This window comes from Polypterus senegalus, chromosome 8 (genome assembly GCF_016835505.1).
Source record: "Polypterus senegalus isolate Bchr_013 chromosome 8, ASM1683550v1, whole genome shotgun sequence".
In the NCBI taxonomy this organism is placed as follows: domain Eukaryota; kingdom Metazoa; phylum Chordata; class Cladistia; order Polypteriformes; family Polypteridae; genus Polypterus; species Polypterus senegalus.
Window position 1 is genome coordinate 57888460 of NC_053161.1, and position 17720 is coordinate 57906179.

At 36.1% G+C, this 17720-nt stretch overlaps 1 protein-coding gene across 1 annotated transcript in view; it reads right to left on the minus strand.

Moving 5' to 3' along the window:
• The window catches only part of LOC120534551 (mucin-19-like), a 75818-nt gene that overhangs the window by 33924 nt on the left and 24174 nt on the right, over nucleotides 1–17720 (minus strand). Inside the window, exons 8-13 of the mRNA XM_039762146.1 lie at nucleotides 15486–15705; nucleotides 15068–15187; nucleotides 3747–3867; nucleotides 3512–3650; nucleotides 3328–3417; nucleotides 2113–2182 (exon numbers count right to left, since the gene is read on the minus strand). Of these exons, the coding sequence (XP_039618080.1) occupies nucleotides 2113–2182; nucleotides 3328–3417; nucleotides 3512–3650; nucleotides 3747–3867; nucleotides 15068–15187; nucleotides 15486–15705 (760 nt within the window). The remainder of the gene's footprint in view (nucleotides 1–2112; nucleotides 2183–3327; nucleotides 3418–3511; nucleotides 3651–3746; nucleotides 3868–15067; nucleotides 15188–15485; nucleotides 15706–17720) is intronic.

A 17720-nucleotide genomic window follows, 5' to 3' on the forward strand; every position in this document is an offset into this window, starting at 1 on the left:
GCAATTCTAGCTGATAAACGCAAGTGCCAGTTAATAAACTACTAGAGTCAGTTTTATTTCCTGAATACTTTTGGCTGTATTTTGAGGCATTTTTCCCATGCTTTCATTTGTAAAAATGAATATTAACCTGTTAGCACATTCCATTTTTGTGTACATTCCTAAGATGTAAGGTACAATGTTTATTCATGGTAATCTAATACAACTTACTTCTGTCAAATCTTCTGTACTAGTGTTGAAAAGCTCTTTTCTTATATTGTAGGTTTGATTTATGATTGTTCTGCAGAATAACTGTATGTGTTAACTAATTTTTATGACTTTCATGTTCATATACTAAACCACAGGTGGGCAAAATCTGGAGGGCCGCAGCGGTTGCAGGTTTTTGTTCCAACCCAGTTGCTTAATTAAAAACCAATCCTTTTCAATTATTTAATTTCATGGCTTGCTAGTGCTTTAACTCTGCCATGTCAAGTCATTCTGATATCCTAGATTTTTCTTCCTTTCTAAGGATATCATCTAAAACAGACGAGTTATTCCCAGTGCAATATGGGTTCAAAATCTTAACAAGACAACTAAAATGAAGCAGAAGTGTTGCTTGAGCAATAAGTGCTTCTTATTAAGCAATTGGGTTGGAACAAAAACCTGAAGCCACTGCGGCCCTCTAGGACTGAATCTGCCCACCCCTGTATATTGCTCAGTACTTCAAGATTTTCTTATAGCCTTAACTTTTACTTACTCATAAGCTTATTTACATATCTTTATAAAGAAACTTTTAAATTAACATTTAAAAAGAAACCACATGTGCTTTAATTTATCCAATTGGATATATTGAATTAAGCTAGTTTATCTATAAATAATATAACATTCTCATACTTGTTTAATTAGATTGAAAGTGTGGGGGGAGTAGTTTTATCTAGTCATGCTATGAGAGGAGAAGCTGGTGCCACCCACATGGACAGTGACCAAACTAGTGCTGATTCCACTTCCCTAAAGCTGTGAGGCTACAGCACCAGCCAATACACCACAGTGTTGTCTTATGCTTTCCAATTAAGGAAGTACTGTACAATCAATACAAATTCCAATATTAACAAAATATAAACAAGTACATACTGTAATTACTATAGAAAAGACACATTCCTGTCAAATAACATTAACACTTTATTCATGTTTGCTCTAAAATTAACACAGATGGCATGACTAAAAGAAATTTGAGTGTAAAAACTGTGATTAACACTGAATCAAAAATATGTAGCAGAAAAGACTGCTTAAGGCCATAAGAGATTCTTAAGGAGTTTACTTTTGTTAGACATTGAAATATCTGATAGAGATTTGATCCTTCAGCCTGGAATAACTCAGCATGTTACTTTTCTTGGTGATCATTGAGCTAAACAAGGCCTAGTGCTTCAGTACTTAAAGTATGAAAGCACTAGCCATGTAATTATTGTTCCCAGCTTGTCAGGATCCATAGCTGGGATCCTGGGCTGGGTAATGTCTGCTTGGAGCGTGTGCTTTCTTACCACATTTGTGTGGCATGTCCTTGATTTCCTCCAACATGCTACTAATGTGCAGGTTACTTTCATTGATGACTCTAAATGAATGAGTTTGGAGGAGTATGCCATGGAATGCATTCCTGCCCCATCCAGATTTGGTTCCTGCCTTGCACCAAACTGTACCAGAAAAATCTGTGTCAGCCCCATGTCTCTGATTTGAGTTAAGATAATCCAAGAATGTTATTTCATTAACTTCCTGCTTTTTCTCAATGTATCCTGTTTCAGATCCAACACTTATGTGTCATATAAGTCCCATCTGTTTCAACAAGGCACCACCAAATTCTTCATAATCCTGAACAGGTGATATGAAAACAGGCTTCGTTTCTACTTAGGTTTTTTTTCCGCATCAGGTGACAATTGTATTATTCTATTTGTAGTTTTCAAAATATCATTTTCAACTGAATGACTTGCTCCAGCTAATACAGCACAGTCTTTATTGATAACCAGTACCCTATGGTCCTTGAAGTTGTCTACTTTTCATAATATAGGTAAGCATTCAAAAAAAGTTAAATTTAACTAACGTTAAAATTAATTACTTTTAACTGAGATTTGATTTTTTTTTTACCTGTGCCATAGTTATAAGTGACCACATTCGATCCAGCTAAAACATTTTGAGGAGAAATACTGTACACAGTCTATAAAAAAGAAAAATAACAATTGGTTTATTGGAATTCATAATGAAAATAACATTTCAGAACAATAGGTGTTTTTCAGGTTTTCTTCTCATCTTTCATCTTTCAATAAGAAATCTATATACACACTCAAATTAGGATGCTTCAAGACTCAATCATTTCAGGAGATGAAAGCAGAAAAAAGTAAGGATAAGGAAGAAACTACAGTGACTAAAAATGGGTTTGAATGGGAGGCCATTATTAAAACAGGACTTATACAGTTGAAGGACAGAGAACCAAAGAAAACAAAGTAGTTTCGATTGGAAATAGGGGACATGGAGAAACGTGTACTGTAGAGCACAAACAGTACATTTATTTTTGCAAAAAAATTGCTTAATTTTTCATATGGCAGGAAAAACTAAAATGCAAAGCTTTTGAGCACTAACATATTAATGCAAGAAAGTCTAGTAAGAAAAGTACTTCAAAGTAAATTAAGAAGAAACAGAAAACAGAAAACAAATCAGTTTCTTCAATAATATAAGATTGAGAAACTTTGTGGAGATAAATGCATGAAAAATATGGATATACTAAACCTAAATAAATGAAATAATAACAGATCATTCTAAACTGTACTATGCTCATTGCTTTCCTGACTGATGCAATGAGGAAAGATATAAACTATTCTGACAGCAAAAGGAACAATGTGAAGCCAATTGAACAGGGTACCATTTCATTCAGTCAAGAATCACACACATTTTCCATGGGGGGAAAATTAGGATTGTCTATTAACCTCAAAGATACGTGAGGAACATTTTTGAGAAAAGCCATAAAACCATGGGGCAATTTGGAAATCATTCTAGATACCCTAGCATTTCAATGAAACTATTGTTTAAGCCTGATGTGGGTTACTGCACTACAATGCTGCACACTAGCTAAACCGTTTCATGAAATACATAAAACAATATTAAACAGCCAAATACTGTATTTAAGATAAGCCATCCTCTCCATCATAGTCAGGGGTTAAACTACTATAAATACATTAAAATAAATATTTTATGCGTACATGTTATTTACAGTAGATTATACATTTTTGGTAGCTGCCATTTCTAACAGACAATATCGTACCCAAAAAAAAAATTACCAATTTTTAATTTTATTAATATACTTACCGTATTATATAAAAGTTTAACTTCAGTGATACATCTCCCCTTGTTACAGTCACTTAAGTCAGCTGTAAGAGTCCAGTTGGGGAGCTGGCCCTTCATTAAAACCAAGGTACAGAAATATTAGATGACCAGTAGTTATAAGAAACCACCAAAATTAATCAAATTTTACTTGTATTTAACAACTCACCATTGCTATGATAAATTTGCAGTTTCCATTCACAGTGTAGGATTTGCCATCAAATGTTGTGATGAAGGAGCCACTTTCAATTTTGCAACGAGATGTGCATTTTTTCTGCTGGCAATTCCATTGTCCACCATTGCAAGTACTACAATCGGGGATTATTTTACAAATATTATTAAAAAGTATGCAGTATAGAAGCATTGTAATTATTTTGTTCTCTGTTTTTCAATTAGCAACTCACCATGACTCACAAAATGACACTCTGCCTTTTCCTGATTGGTAAACACCACCATTATATTCACATGGACATTGCCCTTGCTTCACACAATTGCCTTTTCTTCCAAGGTTATCAAGAATTGTGCCTTGTTGGAAACAATAAATAAAATTTTAGTATGATTTTCAAATTTTAGTTTGAAATAATTCATTGTATATTTTGCGTAATGCAGATTATGTCTTATGTTATTCTTCAAAACAGGTTAAGTTCTTTCATAATTCCAGTGTATGTAAAAGTGCAGCAGTGAGAGTGAAAAGCTAGAAGGGCCTAAATTAACCAATGTTACCAGGCCATACAAAAGGAGACAATGGTAAGTATCTAGGTATTTATTAGGAGCAAGTGAGAAAATACTTGAAGGGTTTACAGCGTGAGCATATAGGAATGTTCCTTCTTCAAAAAAGACATGGTACCCTGATTGGAAATTGGTTCCTGGACATAAAGACATATAGAAATACAGCTGCAAATTTAAGTAACTCACTAAATGAACCCAAAAATGTGTTGTTTATACAGACGTTGTGTTCTATAAGGAATAGGCACAAACAGGTGTAACAAGCAATGAAGAATAATAATCAGTAATTAGCAGTAAACCAGAGCTTCTGGGCATAGGCCATAGGTCCCTGTGACTCTGACATGGATTCAATCTGTTTGAGAATATATTTAAGTTTTTATGTAGTAGTGATGAGAAGAGAGTGATCATGTTTCCTATGACCAAAACTATGAAAGGGTTTGGAGCCATCACAAAAGACACCACCAAAAGAAGAAACTAAGAAAACACATTACTTAGATTACACATGCATATAGTATTAGGAATACAGCGGAATGCAATAGACACTGTCTAATGGAGAATTGTTTTGCAGTAACACTTAGGATAAATCATTCACTGTTTATTGGTTGTAGCTACCTGACCTAGTTACCTAGTCTTTACTACATTGACAGCTAAACTACTTATTGAGTTCTTTCAAATATATATATATATATATATATATATATAGCCACTTGCCAGCATCTTGAGTGGCTTTATAAGAAAATAGTTCATTCACAGCTTTATACTGAGCACATACTTTATAGGATGCCCTTAACACTGCTCACTCCAACTATTATTCCACTTTCATAAATGGTGCTAGGTCTAAACCTAGAAGTCTTTTTAGGACTGTTAATAAACTCTTCCAACCCCCTCCTTTAGCATGCCCAATACAGCTGAAAAGTGTCAAACTTTCTTACATTTCTCTGATACCAAAATTGATCAAATCTATCACAGTTTCCCCTCCACACCTCAATCACTCACTCATTTTGATCTGCCACCTCCATCATCAAGACTCACTTGTTTCTCGCCTGTTGGCACTCTTGCTATCTCTGAACTTATTAATAAGTCTAATTCCTCCTCCTCTTTACTTGGTCCTGCCCTCACTTATCTGCTTAAGACATGCTCATTCATAATTAGCATTCCTGTTGCCTCATTGATAAATGCATGTTTCATTTCAGGTTCTGTCTCTACTGCCCTCAAAACTGCTGCAGTTACCCCAATCCTTAAAAAACCTGATTTGGCTTTCCTCTCTTTCCAGTTACAGTTTTTTGGCCAAGGTAATGGAACGCATGGTTGCTACACAACTCCATGCTTTTCTTCTAGACAATACACTCTATGAGTTTTTTCAGTCTTTCATACACAGCATAGCACTGAGACAGCTCTTCTTCGTGTAGTTAATGATTTTCTCCAGTCTGCAGATTGCGGTTCACTTAATTTTCTCCTCCTTCTTGACTTAAGTGCAGCATTTGTCACTGTTAATCATGAAATCCTCCTCTCATGTCTCTCCACTGTAGGGATCTCAAGCTTAGTTCACATTATATCTTTCTAATCTGCAACAGTTTGTCACACTCGGCCGATATAAATCCTTCACATCACTCTTTCTAATTTATACCCTTACTTTAGGTCAGATTATTCGCAGACACGGCATTAACTTCCACTGTTATGCAGACGATATACAGTTATATCTTAATACACACTCCCCTACAGACTCACTTCCCAGCACACTCACTGACTGCATCACTGATCTTAAGCTATGGATGGAGCTGGTAGGCTCAAACTCCCTACTCTCTAAGGCATCCAAGTTCTCTGTTTCTATTGATAGTACACTTGTCAAACCTGCTCCTGTTGTCAGAAATCTTGGTGTTTTGTTTGATTCATCACGTAGCTTTGAGCTAAACATTTTTTATTGTTTGCTGTGGTTTATAGACCACCTGTAATTAATGATACTTTCATTTCTGAATTCTCTGATCTCCTGGCTGACATCACCCTCTCCCATGACAAAATATTTATTGTTGGTGATTTCAACATTCACATTTGTTGTCAATTGAAACCTTTGGCCAAAGACTTTATATCGCTATTGGACTCATTTGATTTTATACAGCATATTAATACGCCAACTCACTCTCTCGGTCACACCCTTGATCTCGTTCTTACTCGTGATATTTCAGTGAATAGTATTGATTTATGTGATGTTTCTTTCACTGATCACCTTTCTGTAATGATGGATCTGCATATTACTGTTGATCTCCCGACTAATAGCCGTCCACCACGCTGCTCGCGCTTTTTAAATTCTTCCATTATATCTGATTTTAAAACCATTTTCTCTAGTCTTTATCTGCACGACCAAAATAATGATATCGATGACTCTGTCGTAAAATTTAATTCCTCCTGTGAAACGGTTTTAGACGCAATTGCTCCGCCCAAGATACACAGTACTAAGGTAAGACCTGCTCCCTGGCTAAATGAAACTACGCGATCACTGCGCCGCGCCTGTCGAACTGCTGAACGGCGTTGGAAAAAAGATGGACTGACTATCTCTAAACAGATTTTCAGGACTTCTCTTTTCAATTTTCAGGCTGAAGTTAAGAAACCGAAACATGACTTCTTTGCCGATTTAGTATCCCACCATTCTACCAATCCTTGGGTTTTATTTAATTCAATTAATGCAGCCATTCAGCCTCATTCTATGATGGGATTAAATAGCACTGTTCATTCATGTGAGCAGTTTCAATCTTTCTTTGTCAGCAAAATTGATACTATCCGCCGTGGCATTGTTCAAACTGGCTATGAACTTCCTACTGTTAATCATGACATTGTTCTAGATTCCTTTGATCAAGTCTCACTTTCAATGCTAAAAAGAACTGTTGACACCCTTAAACCAGCTTCCAGCCCCCTCGATATTGTACCACCACGTCTCTTAGTGGAAGCCTTTGATGTGTTGGCCCCATCTTTACTAGCCATTATCAATGATTCTATTAGTTCGGGGGTTGTGCCCTCATTTTTTAAACATGCTGCAGTCTGTCCCCATCTAAAAAAGGCAGGATTAGATCCTGGAGTTTTAACCAACTTTCGTCCAATTTCCCAGCTGCCATTTCTGGCTAAAATTCTAGAAAAAATTATTTATAATCAATTGGTCGATCACCTTAACTACAATAATTTATTTGAGACCTACCAATCTGGTTTTAGGCCTTATCATGGTGTTGAAACGGCACTCCTGAAAGTGTTCAACGACATCTCTCTTATTACTGACTCAGGTGATGTGGCAGTCCTTGTCCTCCTTGACCTGTCCGCTGCCTTTGACACCATTGACCATGAAATATTGCTGATGTGGCTCGAACATCTTGTTGGGATTAAAGGGGCTGCTCTTAACTGGTTCAGGTCATATTTAACTGGTAGACACTTTTCAGTGACTTTAAATTCCTCTTTTTCATCTACTGCTCCTCTTAAATATGGTGTTCCTCAGGGATCCATTTTGGGTCCTATTTATTCTCTATATACCTTCACCCTATTGGAGCGATTTTTAGGAAATTTAACATTTCTTTTCACTGCTATGCTGATGATACTCAGGTTTATATTCCCGTCTGCAACTCTACAACAAATCAACTCCACAACTGTCTGTCTGAACTAAGATCCTGGATGGCCAATAATTTTCTTGATCTAAATCAAAATAAAACGGAGGTGCTTATAGTGGGTCTATCAGCTAAAGCCCAAATTGGTCTTGGACTTCTTGGCTCTTTCTCTGCCTTTTCCAAACCTCAAGTCCGCAATCTTGGTGTTACATTTGATAGTAACCTATCTTTTGAGAAACAAGTAAATTCTGTAGTCAAGAGTTGCTTTTTCCAACTTTGTCTATTAGGTAAGATCAAGCCTTTTTTATCTTCTAAAGATCTTGAGAAAGCTACTCATGCTTTTATTTTTTCTCGCCTCGATTATTGCAATTCGCTGTATTCTGGGATTAGCAAATCTCTGATACACAGGTTACAGCTGGTCCAAAATGCTGCCGCTCGCTTTCTGGTTGGGGCAAGGAAGTATGAATCTGTTTCTCCTATTTTAGCTTCATTACACTGGCTGCCTGTCAGTTTTCGAATTGATTTTAAAATCTTGCTTCTAGTTTTTAAATCGTTACATGGGCTTGCTCCTGCCTATTTATCCGAATTGTGTGTTTTACACCAGCCATCCAGAGTGCTTAGATCTTCTGGTCAGTTGTCTCTTGTTGTCCCTCGTACCAAGTGTAAAACCAAGGGGGACAGGGCCTTTGCAGCTGCTGCCCCTCGCCTGTGGAACTCTCTACCTCATCATATTAAGGAGTCATCTACAATTGAATAGTTCAAAACAAGATTAAAAACTCACTTCTTTGCACTTGCATTCAGTGACCTTCAGTAATACTAATGGTTTTCCTCTTTGTGATCATATAATATTATTTCTATTTATTATCTATCTTATTTTATGTTCATATATTGTATTACTATTTATGTTTTATTGTTTATTGTTTTTGTTTTCTCTTTTATTCTATTATTGTAAAGCACTTTGGCTGCAGCATTACTATGTTGTTTTAAATGTGCTATATAAATAAATTGACATTGACATTAGGTCTCTGGCCAAAATTTCATTCTATTATCTCTGTAACATTGCCCGACTCTGTCCTTTTGATGCTCAAAATGTTTCATTGTTTCATAAAGTCTCATATTCATTACTGTAATTCCCTCTTCATCGGCCTTCCTGCAAAATATATACAGAAGCTGCAGTAAATTAAGAACTCCACAGCCAGAGTCCTCACCCACACAAAGTGTTCTGCTCACATCTCCCCTGTTCTCTCCCAACTTCACTGGTTACTGGTTCCATCAAGGATTAAATTGAAGATTCTGCTTCTCACCTTCAAAGCCCTACATAACCTTGCCCTTCTATACCTCACTTAACTCCTGGCTCCATACACTTCTTGTTGCTCTCTGACATCCTTGAGCAGTAATCTCCTTACTGTCCCACGCCCTAGACTCTCCACCCTGGGAGGCAGGTCTTTCAGTGCTATAGCTCCTCAACTCTGGAACTCTCTTCCTCAGTCTCTCTGAGATTGCTCCTCTTTCTCAATCTATGAATCTCAACTCAAAACTCACCTCTTCGACAAACTTTTTTGACCTATTTTTCCCCCTCCCCCTCTGTATGTAAAACTACTGTATGTTTTTGAAGAGCACTCTATAAATGCAACTCATTATTATTATTATTATTAATATAAAATTATTTTGCTTCCTTTGCTTTTTAGGGATGTATATGTTACACTTTGTGGAGTACGGCCAGGGCTCTTGACCGGCCGGGACGCCTCTACACTGGAAAGACTGGTGGGAGAGTGTATCCAGAGCATTACCTCCCCTAGAGTGCTTGGTGGCAGCCCTCCTGGGTTGCAGGAGTGTCTCAGATTCTCGCAGGGCTCCATGGGAGCTGGAGTTTGGTGCAGCCCTGTTGCTGAGTCTTTAATCACAGCACTTCCACCACACCCGGAAGTACTACCAGATCTGGGTCAACAAGCACCTGGAGCATTTCCGGGTGCCTTATAAAACGAGCCAGCAGCCACTACTCCGGGAGCCACAGTTTGATGGATGAGGACAAAACTTGCCAGGAAGAGTGGATACGAAGAAAGAGAAAGAAGAGAAGGAAAAAGAAAAGTGAAGTGTGCTTTTGGCTGTGCTGATGATTGTGCTGCACACGTGGGAAACAGGGGAAGGCATTTCAAACGGGGAAATGAAAAGAAAAATAAAAGCTTGTGATTACACTTGTGTTCCATATCTGTTTTTGTCGGGTTGGGGCAGCTGGTGCGCCCCGTGGTGGTCTACAACTTATTACTAGGTTTTCAATAGCACACCGGCCCTTCTCAGTGAAAACAGCATGTTATCCCCAAGTTTCATTTCAATAACTACATTATAGGAGCTTCCGGTCTGCGTCCTTTCCAAAATGGCAGCATAATTTATTAGCTCCATACATTTACACGAATTTGGTGCCCCATAGTGAGATATTAACAAATTTCTAAGCGCTGACAAAGTTATGGAGGGGGCAACTATTGAGAATAGGGGAAGACCAAGAAAAAACACTACAAAAGACGATGATAACATCCCAAACGTACAGAATACCGCGAGCGGTGACGGAGCACACAAGGGAGAACAAATTAGCCTAGCAAAGATTCTCAACGAGATTAAGGACTTTCGACAGGACAGCCGCAAACAACTTCAAGATATAAAAGAAGAATTGAATAAGAGGAATAATAGAATAGATGAGGCTGAGACCCGAATCTAAAACACGGAAGAAGTGCTGGAAGAGATAATATGGCTAACTGAGCAAATTGAAGCCAGGCTAAATGACCAAGAGGGCCGAGCCAGACGATCAAACATCAAGATCTATGGCGTACCTGAAAAAGCGGAGGCGAACTCTTCCGATTTCATTTCTTTTCTGGAGGATTTATTTAAATCGACTCTGGATCTGACTCCGCCGGTGGACCTCCAGATTGAACGAGCTCACAGAGCGCTCACGCCTACTCCATCAGCCGAAGCCAAACCACGCTCAATAATCGGCAAGTTCCTCAACTACAGAACGAAAGAGTTGGTAATCAAAATGGCCTGGGAGAAGAAAGTGATCGAATGGAAAGGTAACAGGATTTTTTTTGATCATGACTATGCTCCGGATGTGCTGTGGAAACGGAGGAAATATCAAGATGCAAAAAGGATGCTGAGGGAACACGGCATCAGATTTTAAATGAAATTCCCGGCCAGGTTAAGGGTGTTCTACACTGAAGGCACGGTTATCTACAACTCCGCGGAGGAGGCAACAATCGATATGGTGAAAAGAGGTCTCCCGGTGACCGCTCTCAACACACCTTCCTCGCTGATTGAGCGTGTTCGACGGCTGACCTGGAGAAAGACCGGCAAGAAGAGTGGTACATCTGCTCGCGTACATTCATCCTACAAAGACAAACTTCTTGCATTCAGACGTTTACAAACAGAAGATAAGTGAGGGATAAGAAACACCTTTTCTTTGGGACAGAAATTGGAGGTACACTGATGTTTTTTAAAAAGTACTTTCATCGTCATTTTATTAGTTTCTACTAGTTTCTTAAGTTAAGTTTCACTTCCCGACTTGAGAAGACATGCATGTTAAGTGCAAATATTACCGAAGGAAAGGACAAACTGTTTCTACATCGATATGACTAAGTGCATGGGCCCTTAGTACACCACAAGTACAAGAGGTTTTTCCCATGGAGCATGCTTATCATCCTTGCTCATTGAAGGGTCGATATGTTGCGACCCCTTGCTTGGAAGTCTTGACTTTATTTTTTATAGTTTCGCCTTTTTTACTTGAAAGTTATTAAAGTAGTTCAAAATATATACTCATACCCCACCGCGAGAATTAAAATAAATGGTAATTTATCGGGGAGCATTGCACTTGAGAGGAGTACCAGACAGGGGTACCCTCTCTCTCCTCTGCTCTTCGCATTGTTTATTGAACCCCTAGGGCAATGGATCAGGCAAAATTCTAAAATAAAAGGTAATAACATCAAAGATGATGAACATAAAATAGCACTATTTGCGGACGACATATTAGTTTATCTAAAGGATCCAACTGAGTCATTGATTGAGTTAATGGAAACTTTAAAAACCTTTAGCTTTTTCTCAGGATTTAAATTAAATATTTTAAAAACTCAGGTACTAAACCCCCAAACAAAATTTAAAAAAATTACTCCTTAAAATGGGATCTAACATTTATTAAATACCTAGGAATAAATATCCCCAAGGATATGAACAATTTAGAAATGCTTAATTATGGTCCTATTAATAAAAAAATAAAACTTGACATTGCAAGATGGAATCTTTTACCATTTTTTAGCATGAGATCTAGATTAGATTCAGTCAAGCAAAACATACTTCCAAGACTGCTCTATCTATTTCAGTCTTTGCCTGTTCCCTTGCTCAAAAAACGATTCTCAGTATGGGATAAACTGATTTCCAGATTCATATGGCAAGGCAAGAAACCAAGGGTAAAATTTAAAACCCTTCAACTGAGTAAAGATAAAGGAGGAGTTGCTCTCCCATGTTTACAAAAATATTTTTGGGCAGCACAGTTAAGAATAATAGTTTCTTAGTGCAACCCAGAATATCAAGCAAGGTGGAAGGATATAGAGATTGGTTGGTTTGACAGGATCCCTATTCAAGCTAGAATCATAGATGATCATTTAATTTAAAAATAAGAAAGAAAATCAATGGATTAAGGTAACACTTAAAAATTGGTTTGAGATTATTAAGGACTATAATCTAAAGGATTCTGTAAATGTATTGAAATGGCCATCATATGATTCTGATTTTAAATCCAAATACATTAGATATGCGTTTTAAAATATGGGCTAAGAAAGGGATCACTGCTTATTGCTCAATCATGGATAAAGGACAATTATTAGATTTTATTTCTCTAAAAGAAAAATTTAGTTTGGAATCCAAAGACTTTTACAGATACCTATAGCTCTGACAACATTTTTGCCAGAAAATTAAAAAAGGGATCGATGAGGATCCAAATAAGAGTGCTCTAGTTAAAATATTCTCCTCAGCTTACAAGGCTGAACCAATGTTTAAGACTATTACAAAACTTTATAGAGCCTTGATGGATTTACAAGGAGATTCATCCTTGTACATTAAAGAATGATGGGAGAAAGAAAGTGGGATTATCTTCTCAACCAAGGACTGGGAAAATATATGTAAACAACAATGGGCAACCTCCCATTCTCCATATTGGAGAGAATTCTGCTGGAGAAATATTAGGTTTTTCCTTACCCCAAAACAGAAAAATAATTTTCAAGGCAACTCAAATTGTTGGAGACATTGTGGCTCACAGGATGCGAACCATTTTCACATATTTTGGGGATGTCCTAAAATTAGAGGTTTTTGGAAAGATATACGTAAGGTATTGGAAATTATTTTAAACATTACAATTGATTTCAGTTTTAAGGTACTTTATATGGGCACGGTGTCAATGGTTTCCTGGGAAGGGAAAAATAAATACATATATAGAATAATTCTTGCTTCAAGTAAAAAAGCTATTACTAGATGCTGGTACAAACCTAATCCGCCACAAATACAGGATTGGATTGATGTTGTAAAAAATGTGTTTATAATGTAGAAAATTACTTTCAGTATGAATAACCAAATAGATGTTTGTCGATTTTTGGTCTAGGTGGATTGAGTATATAACCCCTATTGAACCAGATGTTTTTCTGTTATAGAATCTGTGTTTTATGAATAGGTATTGTCTATACATCCCCTGTCTTCTGTAATTTTTTTTTTTTCTATAATTGAGAGATAACCCAAAGAGATATACATGTATTGATCTGTTTTATGCCATGAAGAGCTTTTTGATAATATACAAGCTATATCTGTTGTATACGTGACAAAAGTCATAAACAGATGTATTGGATTATATCTCTTTTCAATAAAAACTTAAGTAAAAAAAAAAAAAAAACTATATTATAGGTTTTCGTACAATGAAATAATGGAAACTGACAGAAATCCATGGAACTACACCAACATGGTTTACGATGGAAAAAAATTCTGTGCTAAATCTTCTCTATATACTTTTTCTGTCCTAACGCTAATTATTGTCAATTCACCAACAACCTAGTGGTTGACAATTTAGTAAAGATATGGGACATTTGGATATGGAAATGTAGGACACATTTTAAGGACGGGAAGCTCTTATCTGTTTCCCTTATACATAATAATCACTTATGCTATATTCAATCTATGGATGGCAATACATTTTGCAACATTTATAGATCTCTTTATTGATAATACAATTGCATACTTTGAACAAATAAGCTTCAATTTTTTCTTCCATTTGCAAATTAGAAACTTTTTTTAAAATCAAGCTACCTAATTTTCCATGCTTTTCACCTAAATCTAAGGAGATACTCTGAAATTTACTCTTTACTGGTCTTGAGGAACAGCGGGAAAGAATTGTTCAGTGAAAATTTCAGAAAATGAATGGAATCGATCAATTCACAAAGCACATCATAGTTTAAAATGTGCCAAGCATATCACAATTGAACATATAATTTTTACTGATCAAATACATCTTGTTTAAAATAGCCAGGGCAAAATTCAACTTATGAACATTATCAAATGCCTATATTGCCAGGTCACGTTTTTGGAATGCCCTAACAAACTGTTTTGGACAAAAATGTTTATTAAACTCTCTAGACACTCTAGACAGCCTTAGATTTAAAATTACTCTAAACAGCAGCATTTGGAGGAATACCAAATTGGCTAAAATTGTGCTGTGGAAAACTGGTTGTAATACCCTTAACAAAATTAATTGTAGCAAGAAATCTCAATTCACCCAATATAACTCAGTGAGAAAGCAATATTACATTTTATCACAAACTGGAACAACAGAGTATCTTTTTTAGGTGATTTGTTCAAATTGTTTTCAAAATCTGGCCAGAATTCAATAATGTAATTCTAAAGAAAACATGCCATTTCCATGGTTAACTTTTTTATTCCACTTTCTGTCTTGTCATATACAAAGAACTATTTTAAACAGGGCTATCTATTTGCAGTGTTCTCTTTGTCAATTGATTGAATACTGAATTCTTTTAAAAATTGTTTTTATGTCTTGATATTCTTATTTGTTTGAAGGAGTTGTGTTTTTATAATGTTTTATTTCCAAATTTAAAAAAAAAATTAACAGGTATGAGATTCAAAGACTGGAACTGCCTTAGTAAAAAGTCATTTTTAATTTCCTCCCCCACCTCTCCCTCTTTAGAAAAGGACTGAAAGGAATTTCATAGAGTGTAACCGTTACAACAAAATGTTGTAAATAGTTTCAGGTTTTTTGTTTTGGCACTGCAGAAGGATCAACTAATGAAAAAATGCTGAACGTTACATACACACACACAATAATATTGTCCAAAGTGTGTTAAACACACATACTAATAGTTTATGCCCTTATCTCTTACCGTCAGGACACTGGCAAGTTTGTGTTTCTGTCAGATCAGAGGGAAGTGGGTTGGAGCAGGTTGTGGGAATGGCAAGACCAACTTCTGCATATATCATATTCCCAGAACAGGAAGGTTGCACTGATGGTATCATTAAAATAAGACAAATGTCAGTTTATCAAAAAAAAAAAAAAACACCATTAAAACTGTCAGTATTCTGCTGACAAGCAAGAATTGTGACTGTCAATACCACTACATCTTTATTTCTTTATCATATTAAATAATAGCTCATGGTGCAAAATATTACAAAATATAACTTTCCAACAGGAAAATAAGTTATCATTTACTGTTTATAATTAAATTAGAAAAATATATTTAGTATAAAAGATTGCTTTTTTGATTTTAATCCTTCCCCCTAAATGTTTAGATTGTCTCTTACTGCAATTTGCTTCTTTTCTCCAGTTCACTGATCTGGCATTCAATAGGTCTCTGAGATTTCCAGGGGGGCACTGACGAGCTATTTCCTCATAGAATGCACACTGACATTGAGCTTGGTTAGCACAGCTGCAAGAATCTACTCCACACTGATCAACATAGCTCTGGAAGTTGTCCCTTAGGCAGTAGCTCATAAAATGCTTAGATATAATATCTTGACATGTCTGAAACAAAAGGGAGACAGCAGGAAAATCACAAAAGCAGCAGAAAACAGTATTTGTGGTACATTATGTTTTGTTGAATTATCTGTAACACATACTGTAAATTAAATACTTCTTCTGGTGAAAGCTCATTCCTATGAACAAAGGACTAATTTATGACATTTAACATTGACTCAAGAATTAAACACTCAATGCTTAGGAATACTTCATGGAATTATGTAACCAGTTTAATCCCACTCCTACTTTGTGAGCACCCTAAGAGATCCTGCTTCATGCATCAACCCTTTACAGCTTTTAACCAAACATGCACAGACACAGACAGTCAAGGTAAAGTGAGACTTACGCACGTGCACAAGCTGCCTTGTTCTAATGTTATTTTCTATCAGCTTTGCTAATTGGAGGGCAAGTGAATATGCAGTATTATACTGTCAGTGTACAGCAGAGGTGCCCACACTGTTTTCGGCTTGCGAGCTACTTTTAAAATGACCAGGTCGAAATGATCTACCTACATTGAAAATTATATATATATATACAGTATATACAGTATGTGTGTATATATACCAGTAATATATAATATATATATATATATATATTATATGGGGACGTTCAGGAAAAAAAGATTGGTTCATAAATATATACATTGGTTTAGATATATATATATTTATCGCTTCGGCTACAATGGTTTGAATATATACAGTACATTGGTTTTAATATATCTGTTCAGATATATATATTTCGGTTCAGATATATACATTGGTTGGGATACATTGGTTGAGATATATACATCGGTTTGAATACATCCGTTCAGATATATACATTGGTTAAGATACATTGGTTGAGATATATATAAATTGGTTTGCATAGATCCGTTCTAATATGTGTGGGTGCTTTAAATAATGAAAAGAAAAAAGTGCTTTGAAATCAAGGACCCCCAACCAAGACGGCTTACGAAACAAAACGTGACAGACAGGCATATGCTACTTGTATAAAATATGCACAGTAATGACAACAGTGTTGAAGCAATGATGAAGGGAAAGGGAGATGCTAAACTTGGGTGGCCGTGTTGTGCCTGCCTGTAAATCCCAAAAGTTGTATAAATCTGAATGGATCTGTCTGAACCGATGTATATATCTAAACCAATCTATTTAAACCAATATATATATATCTCAACCAATGTATATATATCAGAACGGATCTATGCAAACCAATTTATATATATCTCAACCAATGTATCTAAACCAATGTATATATCTGAATGGATGTATGCAAACCGATGTATATATCTCAACCAATGTATCCCAACCAATGTATATATCTGAACCGATATATGTCTGAATGGATGTATTAAAACCAGTGTATATATTCAAACCAATGTATCTGAACCGATATATATATCTGAACCAATGTATATATTTATGAACCAATCTTTTTTTCCTGAACGGCCCCTCATAATATGTGTATGTATATGTATGTATGTATGTATATATATGTGTATGTATATATATATATATATATATATATATATATATATATATATACACACACACTGAGTATACTTATATATTTATATGGCACAAAAACAATTCAATGCATTTATGGTAAGTACAGTATTTGGATTTAATAATCTTTTATATGGGAAAAGGTTGACTCGCATAAATAAGTAGAGCCGAATAATGCAGTCAAGGAAGTAGCACATTTCCTCATGTTTGGGTACTTTTCCTCTTTGAGTAAGTTCCAAAACTGTCCATGAGCCCCATACTTCATCTCAATGACATCCTGTAGTGTCAAAATCTCATCCTCCATTGTAGAGGAGTTTTAGGTGAAACAGTATTACAATTTTTGATGCGGGTGAATCACCCTCAACATCTTCCCTAAATGGATAGCATTTAAATGTAGCGATTGGCTCAAGTAAAGCTGAGCCTTGAAACTGTCTGTCAAAGTCTGACGGACAATTTTCAATGTGCTCTGTGTTGCATATGCTGTCAAGTTGCGCACACGCCTTCCATTGCGTCTCCAGC